The sequence below is a fragment of the Nipponia nippon genome, unplaced genomic scaffold (genome assembly GCF_047370975.1).
Source record: "Nipponia nippon isolate SJK-2023a ecotype South Korea unplaced genomic scaffold, ASM4737097v1 scaffold_7, whole genome shotgun sequence".
Taxonomy (NCBI): domain Eukaryota; kingdom Metazoa; phylum Chordata; class Aves; order Pelecaniformes; family Threskiornithidae; genus Nipponia; species Nipponia nippon.
Window position 1 is genome coordinate 5314118 of NW_028262391.1, and position 17666 is coordinate 5331783.

At 42.6% G+C, this 17666-nt stretch overlaps 1 protein-coding gene across 5 annotated transcripts in view; it reads right to left on the minus strand.

The window, feature by feature from the left end:
• Positions 1 to 17666, minus strand: part of LOC104022063 (uncharacterized) — a 206271-nt gene that overhangs the window by 64191 nt on the left and 124414 nt on the right. For all 5 annotated transcript variants that reach the window (XR_015700699.1, XM_087740363.1, XM_087740364.1 and 2 more), the window contains exons 6-7: positions 8419 to 8541; positions 1419 to 1544 (exon numbers count right to left, since the gene is read on the minus strand). Coding sequence is in view for 4 of the 5 variants with exons in the window: in XM_087740363.1 (XP_087596489.1) it covers positions 1419 to 1544; positions 8419 to 8541 (249 nt within the window). In the remaining variant the exon portion in view is untranslated. The remainder of the gene's footprint in view (positions 1 to 1418; positions 1545 to 8418; positions 8542 to 17666) is intronic.

Sequence of the window (17666 nt, forward strand, 5' to 3'; positions counted from 1 at the left end):
GAACTCTAGATTAAGGTCTCACCCGCAGCCAAAGCTGACCTTGCCCCTTCTCCACTGTTCAGTAATTACTGGCTAGTGATGAACTCCTGCCTCTGGTGGGTGGCTGACCCTCATCAGCCCCATGATGCAAGGGAGTGAATGGCCACAGCTCCTGGGCAGTGGCAAAACCTCACCAATTAGGGGACTGAACCTGCTCGTTTTGCTGCTGAGTTGAGCCAGAGCATGAAGTGGCACACAAAGGTTTGAACCGCTCCATGACCGCCCGAGGGACAGCTCCCACCCGACTGGGCATCACCACGCTCAGACCCTGCCAATTCAACCTCTGTCCCACCACAACACTATAAAAAACACCAGAAAGTTTTATACAGAGGTCCCAATACCCAGCTGGCTCGGCCAAGGACATCTTGAGTGCCAGAGGCAGCGGAGGAGCTGCAAGAGGTTTGGAAATGGGCTGGAGAACAGCAAAGGAAGGTCTCTGACGCCCTCTCCCCAATAACGCACCCCTTTTCCGACTTTTTCTGACAATCTCAGGGACAAAAGGTGGCCACCCCACGAGAGACGGAGAGGCAAGCTGGCTGCAGATGCTCACTGAAGCGCAGCGTGTGCAGTCTCTGCGGAGGGCAGGGCTCGGGGAGGCCAAAACCGAAGGCCAAGTGCTCGTTGCACACAGCATGAGTTGGAAGCAATCTGAACAGCAGGATTTACTTACACTTTATACACAGAATATAAAATCTCCAAGCAGAAGAGGAGCCATATGGAAACGGTTTTGTGACAGGAATTTTAGCGCAATAAATCCATAAATTTGGCCCTATCTTTCTCTGGCATATTCAAGGGTACCATGTGTGTGCGCTTGTGTTGGGGAAGAGGGGGGTGGATTTGCCTTAAAAACTGATGAATATGTTAAGATATATGAGAAGAAAAAAAAAACAAAAAAACAAAACCCAATAATCAAACCCAAAGGTAGTATTTCTGTTCTGCTTGTGAGTGTGTTTGCTTAGAAACCTGAAGGGAAGGATGAATGAATCAGACTGTGATTAGGAGCAACATAAGCCAAAAGCAGATAAAGAAAAGACTTTATGTAGAATAAAATACGTTCTACAGGCCAACTCTGTATATAACTTGGTGAGTAATAAAACGTTACAATTAAAACACAATTAAGTTCCTAGCCTATGTCATCATCGTCAGTGTGCAACAAACAGCCAGGAGTCTACAAGGCCAAAATCTTGTTCAAAGCTGTGAACCAACGTGAACGTCACACCTCAAACACGTGTCATTTTAATCCTGTTAATAAGCAATTCCTAAAGCTGCTTTTGGCAAACAGGGTGAAATGTGAATGAATGCAGTGACCCGAAGCACCACCCTGGGGTCTTTTAAATTGCCTTTAATGTGTGTCTCCAGGCAGGTAGTGCAGGACCTACCTTCACAGGATTTGGCATCCCTCTTCAGCTGGTAGCCGGGCTGGCACTGGCACTTGTATCGGTCTTCACCAAGCTGAATGCACTCCTGCTCGCAGCCCCCCTTGTTAACACTGCAGGAATTGACAGCTGGAGCCAAGGAAACATTGAAGGAACGCATGTCAACAACCCAAGAAACTTATTTCCTATTTTAAATACATAAATGACAGTAAAAATACACAAACCTCGCTGAACAGCTGTCATAAACGCACCTGTCCCCATCCCCTGCGTGATTACTCTCCCTTGCATTCATGGTACTTGCTTGACACAGCGTCCCATGTCAGCAAAAGCCCATGATTTCAGCGAGAGGTAGGTGAGATCTAAGAGCTGTAATGCTGACTGAAGTACAGCCACCCTTTGATCTGACAGCAGCAAAGCACTTGAGAATCCACTGAGGTACGGAGGGGAAAAAAAAAGGAGTGGCCCCACTGGCACTTTCCTATTGGTTTCTTTCTGTGCCTGCTATCATTGATGAAAAAAAAAAAAAAAAAAAAAAGAAATTGTCCTTCAGGCTGATTTCCTCAGCCTCACGCATACGAAGCTGCAAATGACAGGAGTTACAAGTTCCGCAGGACAGACTCACAAAGTAAACCACAAGGAACAAGAGGCTCTTTAGGTACCTCTCTAAAGATGCCTCTTCTTTTACTGAGACAAATTAATATTCTTTTTTGTTCAACATATATCCCCGGCCTCTGGAGAAACATTTCTCCTCCTGCCAAAATACATTAACACACACCCACACCTATTCGCACACTGCATATAAAAATAAGATAGATCATTTGAACCTGTTATTGTGCTGTATGTATGTAAGTGCGAGCATGTGCATGACTGCATCTATATATATTTCAAAAGCAGGGATGTATTATGTTCTTGACAAGTAGCTGGGAAGACTATTTGGTCCTTCATGGAAGGCATGAAACTCTGGACCCAATGAAGTTGGCAAAGAGCTTTGATATTTACTTTAGGAATATTAATATTAATTCATTCATCTGTAACAGGCATTAAGAAAACATTAGCCACAAAAGCTGCTGTAGGATGCATTTCATCCTATGCTAGCAATTAGCAAATACTTAGTTTGTGCAGTCAAATCTGCGTTAAAAAGACAAAAAGAAAAGCAAATTTTTACATTATCATGGACGCATACATAGCAGGAGCCAGGAGACACCTTGCTGCACACCGGACCTGACCCTGGCTTCTGATCTCCACCTGTGTCTGCAAACCTCCCTCCCGGTTAGCGATGTAACTTGAAAGCAGCTCGATTCCTACACGGGAGACAGCAGACGCAATACACTCAAAGCTTCCTGCACGTTTGTATGCAAAGACCTGTTTTTCAGCAAGAATATTCAAATAAGATGAAAATATTTCAGAAGATGAAAAACGCCTTAAATCGGCTCCAAGCGACAGAATACACATCTCGATTTTTAAAAGTGTCATCTTCTCCCTCCTTTTCTGGGCATAAGCCAATTTGGATGTAAGGGGAGATAAGAAGCAACCTGCCATACCGAGAATTTTGGAGGCTTCGAAGCCAGAAGGGGACGGGCGTGAACTCCTGTGCCAAGAGCTTGCACCGGCGGAGCCGTGCAGCCTGGCCCTGCACGGGCTCTGCTGGCGGCTGGGGAGCGAGGGATTACTCCAGGGCGGCTGCAGCCAGGTTTATCATACCTGCTGCCAAGGCATCGCACGGGCTGCAGGAGAAGGTGCCAGACTGAATGAGAAGAGCGCCGGGGAAGGAACAGGACGAATTGTGCTTGTGCTGCCAGATGCCAGCAACGCATCTTTGACCAGAAAAAGGGAGAGACTTGGCGTGTCATGAGTCTAATTCCACCTCTTGTAAAGGAGCTTGTGGCTGGAGGTCTGGGCATGTGCATGGGGTTCAGGCAGAAATATGACATGCCCTCCACTTTTAAAGATTTACTCTTGAATTTTGGTAGAAAATCAGCCCCGCTGCCGAGTCCTGACAGGCACGGTGGTACGGGCCCGGCCCTGGCTCTTTGCTGGGGTGGCCTGGCAATGCCGAGCGAGGGAGGCAGCATCCCAGGGAGGGAGACAGCGGTGGGTGGCATCACACAGGAAAGACAAAGATCTGCTGATGGTTGAGAAACAGATATTTCTCAACCCATTATTTTTTATAATAATGCTCACATTTTTACAAAAAAACTGAGTATGAAGCCATAGTTGGATATATACATCGCAACCACGGGTTAGAACATCCAGTCTCTTCAAGCCTATGTTTTCCATCACCTTAAATCCAACCTTATTAATGACAAGGAATGTAACTTCAGACACACTGTGCTTTTACTTATGTGGAAAAACAGAGATTATAGATTTTCTGAAGTATTTTCTTTGTTGCTTCCTCTATTAAGAGCCTTAGTGTGCAAAAGTCTCCATAAAAACCCGCATCTCAACAGCTTTTCTACGTAAGGCAGACATCAAAGATAACAGCTGGCACCAGAGATGAATCGGGCTCTAAAGACTGCGCTTTGCTTTCACTTCCAGGAGTTCAAACAAGAATAAATTCCAGTGAAGACAATGAATTTACATCAGTCCAAAAACACAGCCTGATACTACAATAAACATGTTCTCCGAGCTTCTGCTTTCCAGACACCTGTTGGTTAAGCTTTAAAGAAGTCAAATTCATTAACATAATCAAGGCATTAAAAACAAAACAAAAAAAAGTTGGACAGTGTTACCTTTGGTTATTCTAATTACTTAACTTGTAGTGAACATCCAGTCTGGCACGCATAGCTAAAAATGAATTCAATATTGAACAAAATTTGTGGGACCAAAAAGCTAAGAAAGAAAAGGAGCATTGAAAAAGATGGGACTCTGGCATGGCACAAAGTATCAGAGACCACCAAATGATTCAAAAAGAAAGTATTTTACTTTCATTGAACAAGTCAACCCATTTTAGAGGTTGTTTGCTTTAGAGTACGAGCAGAAGTTTCTAACAAGAGTAGGAGGAATGACAAACAACAAATAGATTTCTTCAAACCATGTATTTTGAGGATCCTACTAGCGGTGGAGGGATGGACCACCAGCGGTCAGTCAGGATCCCAAACACACTGTGATGATGTGGTAGGAGGACCGGACTTGCAGGAAAAAGCTTGCGACAAAAGTTCAGTAATCTTCCATGCAATCACACGAGAAAACAGCTTATCCCAGGTTTTTGACTCTTCAGATGCAGGCTGAATATCTTATAAGAAGATAGATCCACTTATGTATGGGAGACTTCCAAGCCATCTAGGCTGCAAAATCTGCTTCCCCTCAAGTGATTTTGGCACTTTTGCTCCCAGAAACATAGGGTTGCCAAAAAGAAAAAGAAGACGCGGAAAGAATGAACATAACAGAAATCTGGGCTGGGTTCATTTGAAAAGCCTGTCTAAAGGGATGCTTGTTTCTCATTTCTGCAGCTGAGATAATCACCTTCCATAAACAGCTCATTTCCAGAACGTAGTCCCTTTTTATTCTTAGTATGTGGGAGAGATCGTTACATCCTCTAAAGTATCCACGGAAGAAATATTATTGCTAATGCAAGCTCTATTTGAAATGCTAGACGTTCTGCTTAGCTGCACTAGGTCAAGAGAGAGGTGCGTTATTGGGTTTACTTTTTGATCGGATGAGTGCTCAAAACTGAATGTATAAACTGGTGCAGCAGAAGAGGCAAACTCCTCATCCCCAACGGCCAGTGCAAGCAGTTAGTGCCCAAATCCCAATGCTAGACACTCCCGGATTACTGGTTTATATGAAATGTTTCTCTCTATCCTCATCAATTAGTAACTGTCTTGTGCTTCAATGCATGAGAGCTTATTATAGCCATTTATTTTGGTGTCTCGTCTAAACCGCTGAAACAGAACTCAATATCCTCCGCTCAGTATTGTGTATATCCATTATCATGATAGCAGTTCTCTATGAAACTTAATCCTGTCTCATCTTAGGATTTATTTCTGTTTCTCCTCAATAATTTCTGAGATACTACAAACAGAACTGAACATTGTATTAAGTATTTTTAATAACTTCTTGCGAACACTTAGATTTGTGAAACGAAAACTTGCTTTTTGATAATGTTCAGAGCTAGGACTACTCCAAACTGAGCTTCTTGATTATTTGTGCCATGAGAAAACTTTACTATTCTATGTCCACAGAACGTTTTACATATTACACAGGTAAATTCGCGTAACTGCCACAATACCTACTTTTTGCGTTTATTATTCAGTTCTCTCGCTCCTTTCCCCCCACAGCCACTTTAGTCCTTTTTTGTATAAAACTCCCTCTCCACCACAGCTGAAAAAGCGGCTATTCAGAGAGAGCAACGTAACTCAGTCATCACATCTTTCACTTCTGGGGCTTCCCTGGGCAGATCAGATCAGGGAGAGAAGAATTTCTCTCTTTTCTTTTAATTCACACAAAACCACTAGTGTTTCTAGTTAAATACGAACCACTCTGCTTTTACATTATTTTTTTTCTCTCATACTAGTGTTTCCTTACCCATTCCTTCTCCAACTAAGATAATCAAGAAAAGATTGGGACTTCACTGTATTTTTAATTGCAGTTAATTACCAAAACACTGAAAGTCTCTGTATGTGGTAAACCCAACAAACCTAAAAGGGTAAATTCTTTAAATAAAAAACATTATTCCTGCAGCTTGAGCACTGGTACATCTTGTGTTCTAGTTGCATCAGTAAATTTACTGCTGTGATAATACCAGAAATGACTGATGACATATTTGGCTGATGTTAAGCACAACCAAGGGACTTTGTGCAAGAACCGAGACAATGACCAAACTGTGAGTAAACTTATTCTGCAGATGTGGTCTGACCATACTTGACTGTTCTTTTCATATTTCCTAAAACCAGGCTTAAAAATGTCAACAAATGACATCCTTTTCTTCTTCCCAAACGACAGACCATTTTAATCCTTTTTGCAGAATTCAAGAACTCGACTTTTGTACTGATTTAAATACAACACAGGGACAGTATATTTTATTTTATTTTTAGCACACGCAGAATTAACTCTGCATGTCTTGTTTCAGGGCTCAGAGTCTAACCTAAGAAATACAGGGTTTATTTTTAATGGCAGAGCTGCTAATCCTCTCCAAAAGCACATAAATGGGCATTGTGTCACGGGCTGAACTGCCAAGCTCCACAGTGCTCTCACTCACGTGAACATGCATAGGGTAACGGCATACTGTAAAGCAGTGGCTTTTCACCCGAATCTGAAAACCAGGGTAGAGCCTTTGGGATCATATTCCCCCTCTTCCTACTGTATTCTAATGCCTGTTTCTTGGAATGGGATTCCTGTGACCAACAGGAGATGTCTGTCAGTACAAATGCGAGCATCGTTCAGATTAGCAGAGCAGTTGCCAAGATGAGACCTGCAGCCAGCCCATGCTCAATATTTAATGTTGGCAGAAAGGGGAACACATCTACAAGGAAGCATTCGTGAACTGAAGATCTTCAATATGGGAGCTTTAAAACTAATTTAAAAAAAGGCAATCGGTTTGATTTGCGGCTTCTTTTGTTACTGGCTTTCATGTGTTGCCTTTTGCTTGGGTGTGCCACGGAGCAGTACAGCACAGGTTTGGCTGGCTGAGCAAGGGAAATTCAGTATCGGTTGTAACGGAGATGTTACTAACAGGACTGCAGCGGATGAAGATGTATCCCTGATGTACAGGAGCACTACAACCTTTTAAAGACAGATGTAGATAAAGGAATGGATCAAAGGGTATAGGACTGCTGTGGGAACAAGGAGCTTTCGCAAACCTATAGCACCCTAATTATCAGCCCACAGCATGAGCAGAATCTCAGGAAAAGTGCTCAACACTCAGCTTCACATGCATGGGCACCTCCTGCATGAGCTAAAAGGATTAGCGCAAACTAAACATTCACATAATATGTCTTGGAATAGAGTTTTCAGCCCATCCCATCCATACTTCTCACTGTGCCTAATAACTAAAATGTAAAACAGACCCAAGCAGACAATTCTGCATTACTGTTTTCCCTAAAAAATGCAACACACAGCAAAGGCTGAAGAGATAAAGGGTAGGGCCGCCTTCTCTTCATGCACTCTCTGAAAACCAGAGAAGACCTGTGAGCACATACTTAAATATTTCATTAACCTTTTAGAGCTCCCTCTCTAGCTACCAGTCCATAGCACCATATTCTCAAACGTATTTTAGTAATTCACAAATTTGGCCTCTGCTCTGTTCTTGATCCTCCCAGGAGGCTTTTCTGCTCTGCTCACTGTAGCACAGTCGCAGAGATTCTACTTCATCACCTCACCCCTCGTGCCAGTTAATAATATCCTCCTGCCTCTGCTCATGCCGCCTCCTGGGGAAGCCTATGGGGTCCCAGTCCGGGCAGTCTGATGGAGATGGTCACCTACTGTAAGGTTAAATCCAACGTCAGGGTGGCAACCACAAGCTTTTATTTTGTCTTCATCACTGAAGACACAAGCTGTACTTTGGGACTGCTTGCCTGGAAAAGCAGTGTTTCTGCCAGACACTCGTGGGCAGGGGATTTCGCTATCCACTGCTTGTACCTCTTCAGAAAAAACAGGCAACGAGACTAAGTAAGAGGAAGAGTAACGGAGGCAGAAAACCCCAGGGCATGGGTGGAACATGGAGCGGGATGTGACACAGAAAAAGTGCTCAGAACTGGAAAAACATTTTCACTGGAAATGAAGACCCTCTATTTCTTTAATGCCTGCTGCAAAACAAAAGACATTTTCACAAGATTGCATCACAGAAACACAGTGACACCATCACTGCTTTGTTCTCAAAAAAAGAACAAATTTGGAAACACCTGAATTCTTGCAAACTACTTAAAGAAGGGATACTGACATCCTTTCTGAATTAGGCAAAACTCAGACTGGGGAAGTCTACAAACCTTTGCACTTATGCAAAGAAAGGTTTAGCAGAGAAAAACATGTCTGGAAGCACGTGAAGAGCTTGTTAATGTTTCCTTACCTATGCAAGTGCGCCCATCAGCATGGAGCCTGTATCCCGCTCGGCACTGGCAGTGGAAGGAGCCGTGCGTGTTGACGCAGCCTTGCTGGCAGCCACCGTTCACCACCGCACACTCGTCCACGTCTAGAGAAGGAAGGCAGGTGATGAGAATTACAAGACAGCCTCAGCAAAGACATACCCTGGTTCTCCTGGACAGCACGTAGCTCATACATAATGCAACCATTACACTCAGACTGGGATTTTGTTTACTTCGTTTCTGCGCTGTAAACAGAGCAAAGAAAATTGAAATTTTATGGTGTTTTTCAAAGTTCCCGCAGGCACTGCCTCTGTAGTCTCTACTTCTGAAGCCCCTGTTAATTAGAGTGATCTGTGACACAGCTGTTTCCTCGGGGCCAAGAGAAAAATACAGGGAGAGAATTAGGGTAAGGTAACACATCTAAGCTTGTAGGTACCACTGGTCAAACATGTGGCATTTGTAAAAATTCGCTGTATGAAGATTCCTTTTTGCACCAGGCCTTTAATCCTATTAGCAGGTGCTCTTGAGGATACAAACATGTACAACCGACATAAATGGAAAAAAGCCATGCAAGAGCAGAGCCCATGCTCTCAATCAACATTACATTTTCAACCACTGAATACACAGAGAGCTTAGACATTACATTTAAAAAGAAAGATGATTTTGCGCCACATTTTTTGTGACTCTTGTCCCTCGGGCTTCCTTGTGTTCACCTGAACTTTCCATAGCATCTTCTCAGATGACCTCCCAGAAAAATGATGAGATTTCCTGATGATACCTTTTCCGAACCTAAGCAGGTTATCTTTCCATATTTCACATTTTAAGGGATTACCTTCAGTAAAACGAAGAGGGAAACTAGCATTAAACCAGCTTGAGAATGCTGCTGTAACATTTCATCTGAAACTGATGGACAATAATGGATAAAAAAGATCAAGAACAGTTTAAGTAAACAGGTGAAGCTTTAAAACAGACTCCCAAAACTGAATTTCCAAAAGCACCACATAAGCAGTTTCTGCATCTTTTCAGCAACACTGGGCTACTGTAAATAGCATTTGATTGGCATGTTGATACCATTACCTTAAAAACTGACACAGAAGTCATTGGAAATAAGGGTCAATTAGCCCATTCCCTGACAAAATTTTCATCTGGTAGATGTTTGCCTGGAATTTGTCCTTTCCTTAACAGCGCCAAGGGATGGCAACTCCACGTCCCTCCATCTCACCCAGGGGCGATGCTGGTATCAAATTATCCTGACTGCTGAAGACATTCTCCTTTTGCCGACGCCAAACCTCCCTCCTGCAATAGGCATCTATAAAGAACCCTCCTTTCAACACTAAAGATTCCCATTGACTTAATTGCTCTTTAGATCATGTTCTCAAACATCTAAGGCATTTACCCACCCAAGCGGGTGTGGATGATGAGACTGGGACTTAAAGAAATGAAAGAGTGGCTGCAAGGAAAGGCAAGTCTGCAATTGCTGCTGCGGGGAAGCGAGCCGGGAGCGGGGCAGAACACAGCAACACAGAGAGGATTCCCCCCCCACCTCCCCATATTGCACTTGAGGAACAAAGGGTCTGGCTTTCATATTTTTGCTGTCGATGTATCTGCTTTGCATTTAGCTTTCATGGTCTACATTTTTTTTATGCTTTTATGTCTATTCCATTTTAGAAAATCTAATCAAAATTAAATGAAAAAGGAAGTTTTAAAGATGACTTGGAAACGCACAACGTCCGGGTCCTAAGGAAGTGTATTTATAAAGTTAAAAATTTTAATACTTCACATGTGAATTTCACTCACCTAAAATGAAGTCCTGGAGTTGACCAGTGTTTAAATTCAGACCATTTGCTAACGTGCGCCACTTTTTAATCCTTCTGCTATATTTGCTGTTTTATTAGACTGTATACTATGTACATTTCCTGTTGCCTGGAGACATCTGGAATACTCTTTTTTAAACAGAAGTTTTGCTTTTTTTAATGTAAACAGTAAACAGAAAACGTTATTCATCTTGTGGAATTCTACACTGTTAAGAAATAGCCTGCTGAAAAATGCCAGGACGAAATCAAAACCAGGAAACTATTTGTCTTCAGTATCACAGAAGTAAAATAAGCAAAAAGGCTCAGAAAAATATAACAAGGAAGCAGCTGAACTATATAGTACACCACATTCTAGTATTTGTACCTCAATACATTCAAATACTGGGAGCTTCAATATATTAATTTTATAGGCTATGATCACCTGCATAATTTCTCTAATATACCAAACACAGTCTTAAGTTACAATATCGGCACTTACAAAGGAGAAAAAATAGTCCAGCTAATAAAAATGAGCACTTGGAGTTAGCTCTATTTGTTAGTCTCTATTTGAATGTTTAAAGAAGTGACTTGGTTTACAGGGAAGCTCTGCACCCAGCAACTCCCGCACCAGCTGCAGCTCTTCTTTCAACAGCATTTCCCTCGTGCTGGCACAGCCCGAAAGGCCATAAGGCAATTATAGTGCTGAAAGGCAATATAATTAAATGAAAAATAAAAAAAACCCTCTAATATACTTCTATCTACATGCTATACCTAACCCCACCCCGAGACTCCCTGCAGCAAACGGGGAAAAACCAGGGGCGAGATCAACGAGCCTGCAATGCAACTCCATGACCATCTTCCCAGGACGCCACGTGAGCGGCAAGTTTGATGACAGATGATCTCTTCTAGTCTCAGGCTTTCTCTGCAAGATCAATATTTGAAGGATTGTATGTTGAAAGATTCCTTCACGTACTACAGATAAAATCAAGAAAAATGCAACGCACAGTCGCCTTTCAATGTCTCCTGTATCTCAAGGCCAGGAAACCACTTTGCCCCCAGTTACAGAAGAAAAATGCTTTAATTATTTTATCGGGAGAGCAGTCTGCAAAGTAGACGCTAATCTAAATGCATGAACTGTACTTGAAAGTTTTAAAAGTCTAACCTATTTGGACTTTTGTATTTAAATTGCTATACTAGTAAAGGACATATATTGCCAGGAAAACAACAGCTTATGCTGTTATAGGTACAGAAGTAGCCATTTCTTTTTCTACATGGAAATAACTACAGAAATATAAAATTATTCTAGAATTCTGAAGTTATAAAAATATAAAAAATATTCTGGAAAAGTCATTACATTGTAATTCTAGAATACTATGGGATTATGGAAGATTGTCTCTGTTTAACAATACACTATAATTAAATTTGGATTAGTTTCCACTGCAGATCAAACTGAAACACCTACGTGCTCAACTTTCTATAGTTACAATTTAGGACACTTATCTGAATAACCCGAATTTCCAGCCATTTACGGCTTGCTTATCACAAGTCATTGCGATAACTGCATTCCCACAAACAGAACGAGAGCAATCCACTGCGATGAGAAGCAAAATGAGAGCGATGTGCTGTCCCAAGGCTGTCTCGCAGAGGGGATTACGGCGCTGGATGAATAGAGCTGAGTCAGTATGTGAATACCGCCCTTCTCACCTGTGAAAGATTTCACCAGAGATGCATTTTAGTGGGATTCCCCACTGAAGACGGTCTCTGCTTTCCATGCTGTCCATACGCAGCACGAGCCTCATCACGTACCCAAGGATGTACAGGGATTGTGTCCCCATTTACCCACTTCTCACTGGGAACAGGCTGTCAGGAATGGCCTTATGGCCAGTCATAGAATAGAATCATAGCATCATTTAGGTTGGAAAAGACCTTTAACATAATTGAGTCCAACCATAAGGAAGGTAGAGGATAAACTAGAACTCATGATAATTCAGGCCCCCAGCCCCCCCAGATCCTGTAAAAATTTGTAAGCTAATCCTTTCCCCAGAAGATTGGGACAGAGATATCTGAGAGAACCCCGATCAAGAACTTAGCGATGAGGGTAAATTACATGAATCAGAATTTAACGTAGCCCCAATTATTAAAACTGAGGTTTGTGCCAGACCTCAGGGGGGCAACCGGAGAATTACCATAAAGACCACTCCATAGGAACCCCTTCAACTGGACAATCTGCATGAAAAATATGGGCAGAAGCCTGGTGAGAGTGAGACTGAATACCTGTGGCATCTCTCCTTAACTGGAAGAGATCATATTTTGTTAGACCAAGGCGAAGTGGATGGCTTTTGGGGACCAGGAGTGTTCTTGAATGAGGGGCCAGCCCGTAACGCTGAGCCACACTATTACGCCCCAGCAGCATATTGGGCAGCGGGGCACAGACCCTCGGGACAGGAGGGACCCGACTGCTATACAGTAAGATCATCAAGTGAACTTTTTACTGCCTTACAAAAGCATAGTCATACAAGCCAGAATTCAATCCTACGTGTTTCCAGGACGTGAACTATCTTAGCCAACATGACGTGAAGATTTTTTTAGCTCTTCATGCTTCTGAGGTCTGCGCATTTGGACCGAGCTCTGTGCGTCACAACTGCACACTGACCTTTCATCCATCCCCAGAGGATGCGCATCTCAAGTCCCGACCATGGGACTTGGGAAGATGCAGCATACAAATGCACAAGCTGCTGCCAGCACCATGCCCTTTCCAAGGGCAGTTCCTACTGATGAAGTGACAGATTTTGAATTTTTGAAGTTACAGCCCTGCATGGGGGCTCTGCTAATCTTCAAGGAAGTTTGTCCCCAATTGATTTGATGGGCCACATTGGCAACAGCACGATTTCCCTGCCCAAAACCTGTTTACATACAGAGCTGTGTGATTGCTTGTTTGGAATTCAGGGTCATCACATCAGTGGCTTTTCTTATACTGTTACTAAAACATTTAGGAAAAGCTGTGATCAATCAGTTCCTTAAAAATAAATTGACAGCAGTGTTAAACACAGATAATTAGTGAACTTGCAATCACATTTTTATAAAGGAAAAAAAAAATGTTGCCAGATCAATTCCTTACTAACAAACAGCTTAGCTTTTTAAACCATTAAGAAAGGTAAACAACATGCAAAACTAAACCCCAAAAGAAGAAAAAAACAGTTCTGATGGAAACAGGACTGACCATTTGCAGTATGCTCTCCATTTTTATGATCTTTCCCCTCTTTTCTGGCTATATTGTGCAAGACAGAGCTGTGAGCGGGTGGGTTATTTTTCAGCTCCCCGTTTTTAAGTTCTCCACTTGCAACACCCCAGCATCACCTGCAGGTCAAGAGCAGGCTGCAGCCACAGCTCCCACGTCTCCGAACGGAGGGGAGCTGGTGCTGCCAAGGGCCCAGGTGCTTACACTGCAAACCAGGTACATCCTTAAACCTGCACGTAACAAACACCTGACGGGTCATGAGCCTCCGAAGGACTCAAATGTTTGTCCCTGTTTTAACCGCTGGACAGGCACTTCAGGCAATCCCAAGTCCTCTTCACTTTTAAATCCTTTTTTTCCCCAAAGAACCTGCCCAGCAATTTCTGCAGTCACTACTCCCACAATTAATGCATTGCCCACTCTCCCATGGGTCTGCAGTGACCCTCTCTAGGCATACGCATATGTTTGGGCTCTGGTGCAGGACAACTGCCACTTCAGATCTCAAAGTGCCTGCAGAAATACTGAAAGGCAGGCCTGCTTTTCTTTCTAATTCAATTTATTTTTTAAAGCACTGCATTCCTTACAAGGTCATTATTTGCAACTTTTATTGCTTTTTCACATGCCTTCCTTCTGTGCATGTGTGTGCAGCTGCTCTGAGAGCAGAAGATAAAACGGTCCTCTACATTTATTGCACACTTTTCCTTCTTGCACGTTTTTAGTAAAATGAAAGGTATAAAGTTATTTAAAATACACCCTCTACTGCAGACCTGAGTTCCCTTCTTTGGGCTGGCCAAGCAAACGATGGTACAAACATTTTGAGAATCCCGAATGGAAGGAGAGATGATGTGCCAAGGGTATCCCAGGGATGGCATTCACATCGAGGACACTTTGTCAAGAGCACAATGTGAGGTCTAAGCAGGCACGGGGGGCAGAGCAAGGTTTACCTCTCACCTAGCTTCACAGAGCGAGTGGCATTTCTCCTGGGTGACAAACCAGCAGCCTTTCCCTCCCTTGACTGTAAAAACATGCACAGACTGATAACTGTTCGAAGCCAGCACTTTCTGATAGTTAAGCAGAGAACAAATGTCCTCTACACAGTGCCCAGGCACTGCTGGAGAAAGAAACCAGAACTGGACTTCATGGACCTCAGCATTTAAGGATTTTTTTTTTTTTTTTTTGGTTTTGGCAAAAAATCTTTACTTCAGCAAATAAACAGCAACATGAAGGGAGGCAGAGACCCAATAACTGTGAGCATCACCCACCCCACAAACACTAGGGACTTGATACGGATGAAAAGATTTCTGTCCAGCTGGGAGCTGATGCAAGAAACACATTCTGGGCACGCGCTGGAACCATCGCCTGCACGCGGGGACCCAAACCACCACAAGACCATCTGCGGATCTGGCCCAAAGGACTTGCACAGAAGTGTAACTACACCCTTTTTACCAGACGCCTGAAAAACACCACATAAAATTGGAATGAATGACACGCACTTTTCCATTTTCCAGTCACCACAATCCCCCCAGCTCACTGCAGAAAGGATGCAACCAGCAGAAGCGGGGAAACACAAAACCCTACTTGCATTTACTTAGAGAATGCTTTCTGCTGATGGTTTTAAAGTCGAATTATAATTAAAAACAATTATAGTAATTATTTATAAAAAAAAAAAATCACGATCAGAAAGAGGAAGCGCGGTCTACCCATTGCAGCTCTTAATTCAGGGCTTTGTCTCTTCTTTACCCAGAGAGCTCTGTGGGTCGTTGGTCCCCACACAATATTGAGAGGATTAAGCAGTCAGTAACGGTGGTGATAGAGAAACAGAGAAGGGAAGATTGGATCTTACATAAAGAACCACAAGGAGAAACCTTAAGTGGCTATATTTAAAATTATCGCAAGTGGATAAACTGCTGAACTCATTTATTCGGAAATAAAATAACAAAAATCTGACTTACCACTCCCTTGCCCTGACTAGCTCGCTTAGTCTCTTCAGCTGCCGATCATTTAGTACATCTGACATGAAAACTCTCTTATTGTTTGCAATTTAACACGATATTTAAAAATCAACAAAGATGTATGGCAGTGCTTTCCCTTCTGTTATTTGTAACGGCGCTGTGATTAGTCTCTTCTATATATTCCAAAGGATGTTTAAACCTCACACAAGTCATGAAGTGAAAATATCATATGGTCTTTCCCCACTAATTTACATGGCGGATTTTACACATTAATTCAGCGTGTTTCTAAATGAAATAATTTATACGCTTAAAGGAAGGAAGGAAAACAGGCTTGGTTCCCAGTCATTCATAAGCCGATCACAAAAGTCAGAAATTATTTCTATAAAAGTGGAACATAAAATAAGAACAGCTATTGCTGTAAGTAGATAAATTTATGACAGATTCAACTCACAGCTTCCTTTAAATCACAGTCTCCCCAAGTCTCCAGTTTGAAAATGTCTGTAATTTGACAACCAGTATGAATCCACTCACAAACGTACTCACTATTAAGCATGACAATTTGCTCTGGAAGCAGAAGTTTTTAAAATGATCTCTCCTGTTTTACTCACACTAAAGCAGTTTTCAAGGTTTGAAAGTTTGATTGGAAGAGTTTTGAAACTGCTGTTGCTAGAAATATATTTGTTCAATTTTTCCACAATAAAGAAAGTTTGACATTAGTATTGACTCTAGGAAGAAAAATACAAGTTTAAAGTCTGGTCAAAACCAAAGCCTAAAATTCAACAAGAAAAAGCAGAATTTCTGTTCATTTTAGTAGGAAACGCATTTCTGTTTCATTGAACCAAACTGAGCAGCAAAGAGGGAAAAGAGCAGTTTTTGATAGCTGTGAGATTTTAAATTGCAAAACCCCTGGTCTAGGGTTTTTTTAATGCTTCACAAAAAAACATAAATATGCTACAAGCTCTTTTGAGTGGTCTACTAGAACCTGATGTTAAAACACCTCCGTGAGATAGCTTTCAGCATAGATAAATGTGCTCCTGCGGAGCCAGCTGGGTCATTTTGAACCGTTAGTGCTCCTAGGCTTTTATTTTTGCTCCTCAGCTATTTGTTTCTGCCTTTTCCTGGCCCCTCCGATGGATTATGTGAGCATCCATTGTCTGCTCCGGTTCAAAGTCAGCCGGGTTAGCTCCAATCGCTGCTGAAGCTTACTTAAATTTCAGTAAGTCACAGGTGTGAGGCAAGCCTGCTACAACAAAATTAATTAGCGGAATAGCTTCAGCAAACCATACTGAAAGGAGCATGTCACATCTGATAAGAGATTGGTTAAAAGGCATGGTTAAGAGATTCCTTATCCAATTTAGTCCCTGCAAACTGACTCCACAATGAAAGGAGGACCCTCGTTAGAGCAGTGAGTTTTCCACGACATTTCTTCTTTGCCTGGGATTAAGGACAAAACAGCTTTAACCGACACCTATTTTGGCAAGGCTATCCAATTAGCCATGCACAGAACAGCGTTTCCAAGTTATCTGATTATTTACCTTCCCCTGAAAATCGATAGCATTAAAAAAACCACAGCTTTTTGTACTGGATTCACTGTCTTTCAGGCTGTCACCTTCCTTTAGACCTCCCTGGTGATTTGGTCACACTGTGGAAAGGAATTTTCTACCCTGTAATTGGTACCTTGCCCTAGATTTCAGATGTTTCCCAGGTAGCTACAATGACTTCTAGCTGTGTCTAGGTCAGCTTTCCTTTCTCTCACCCCTGTTTTTTCTGTCTTTATATCGAGAACACCAAAGGACAGGGACCATGGCACTGTGAAATGCTGAACAGCAGTCATCTATGGGACAATGTCTGTGTTAGGTAATAAATATTTACGTCCAGGTCTGAAGGGAGATGCATTTCCTTATGACTACTTTCAGGGAGGGAAGAGGACAAAGGAATCTCTGAGGTATGGCTTTTTGGGGGAGAAGTGTGGAGGAAAGGCGGAGAGCTGCTCCCAGCCTATGTGCCCGGTGCAAGCAGCCCTACAGCTCCAGGGGACGGGCTCGGCAGCAGCAATCGCTTTTGGGGAGAAGACATCTAGAAGCACTGAAAGGGACAATCCACCTGATCAGGTGTTAAAGACCTGGATTTAATTTCCTGATCTGTCACTGGCCTTACTGGAGAATAAATACATGAATAAATTGCTGTGAGATGTCACGCAACCCTGTTAGTGCGGGCCACAGATGATTTGAAAGAACGACATCGATTCGGCA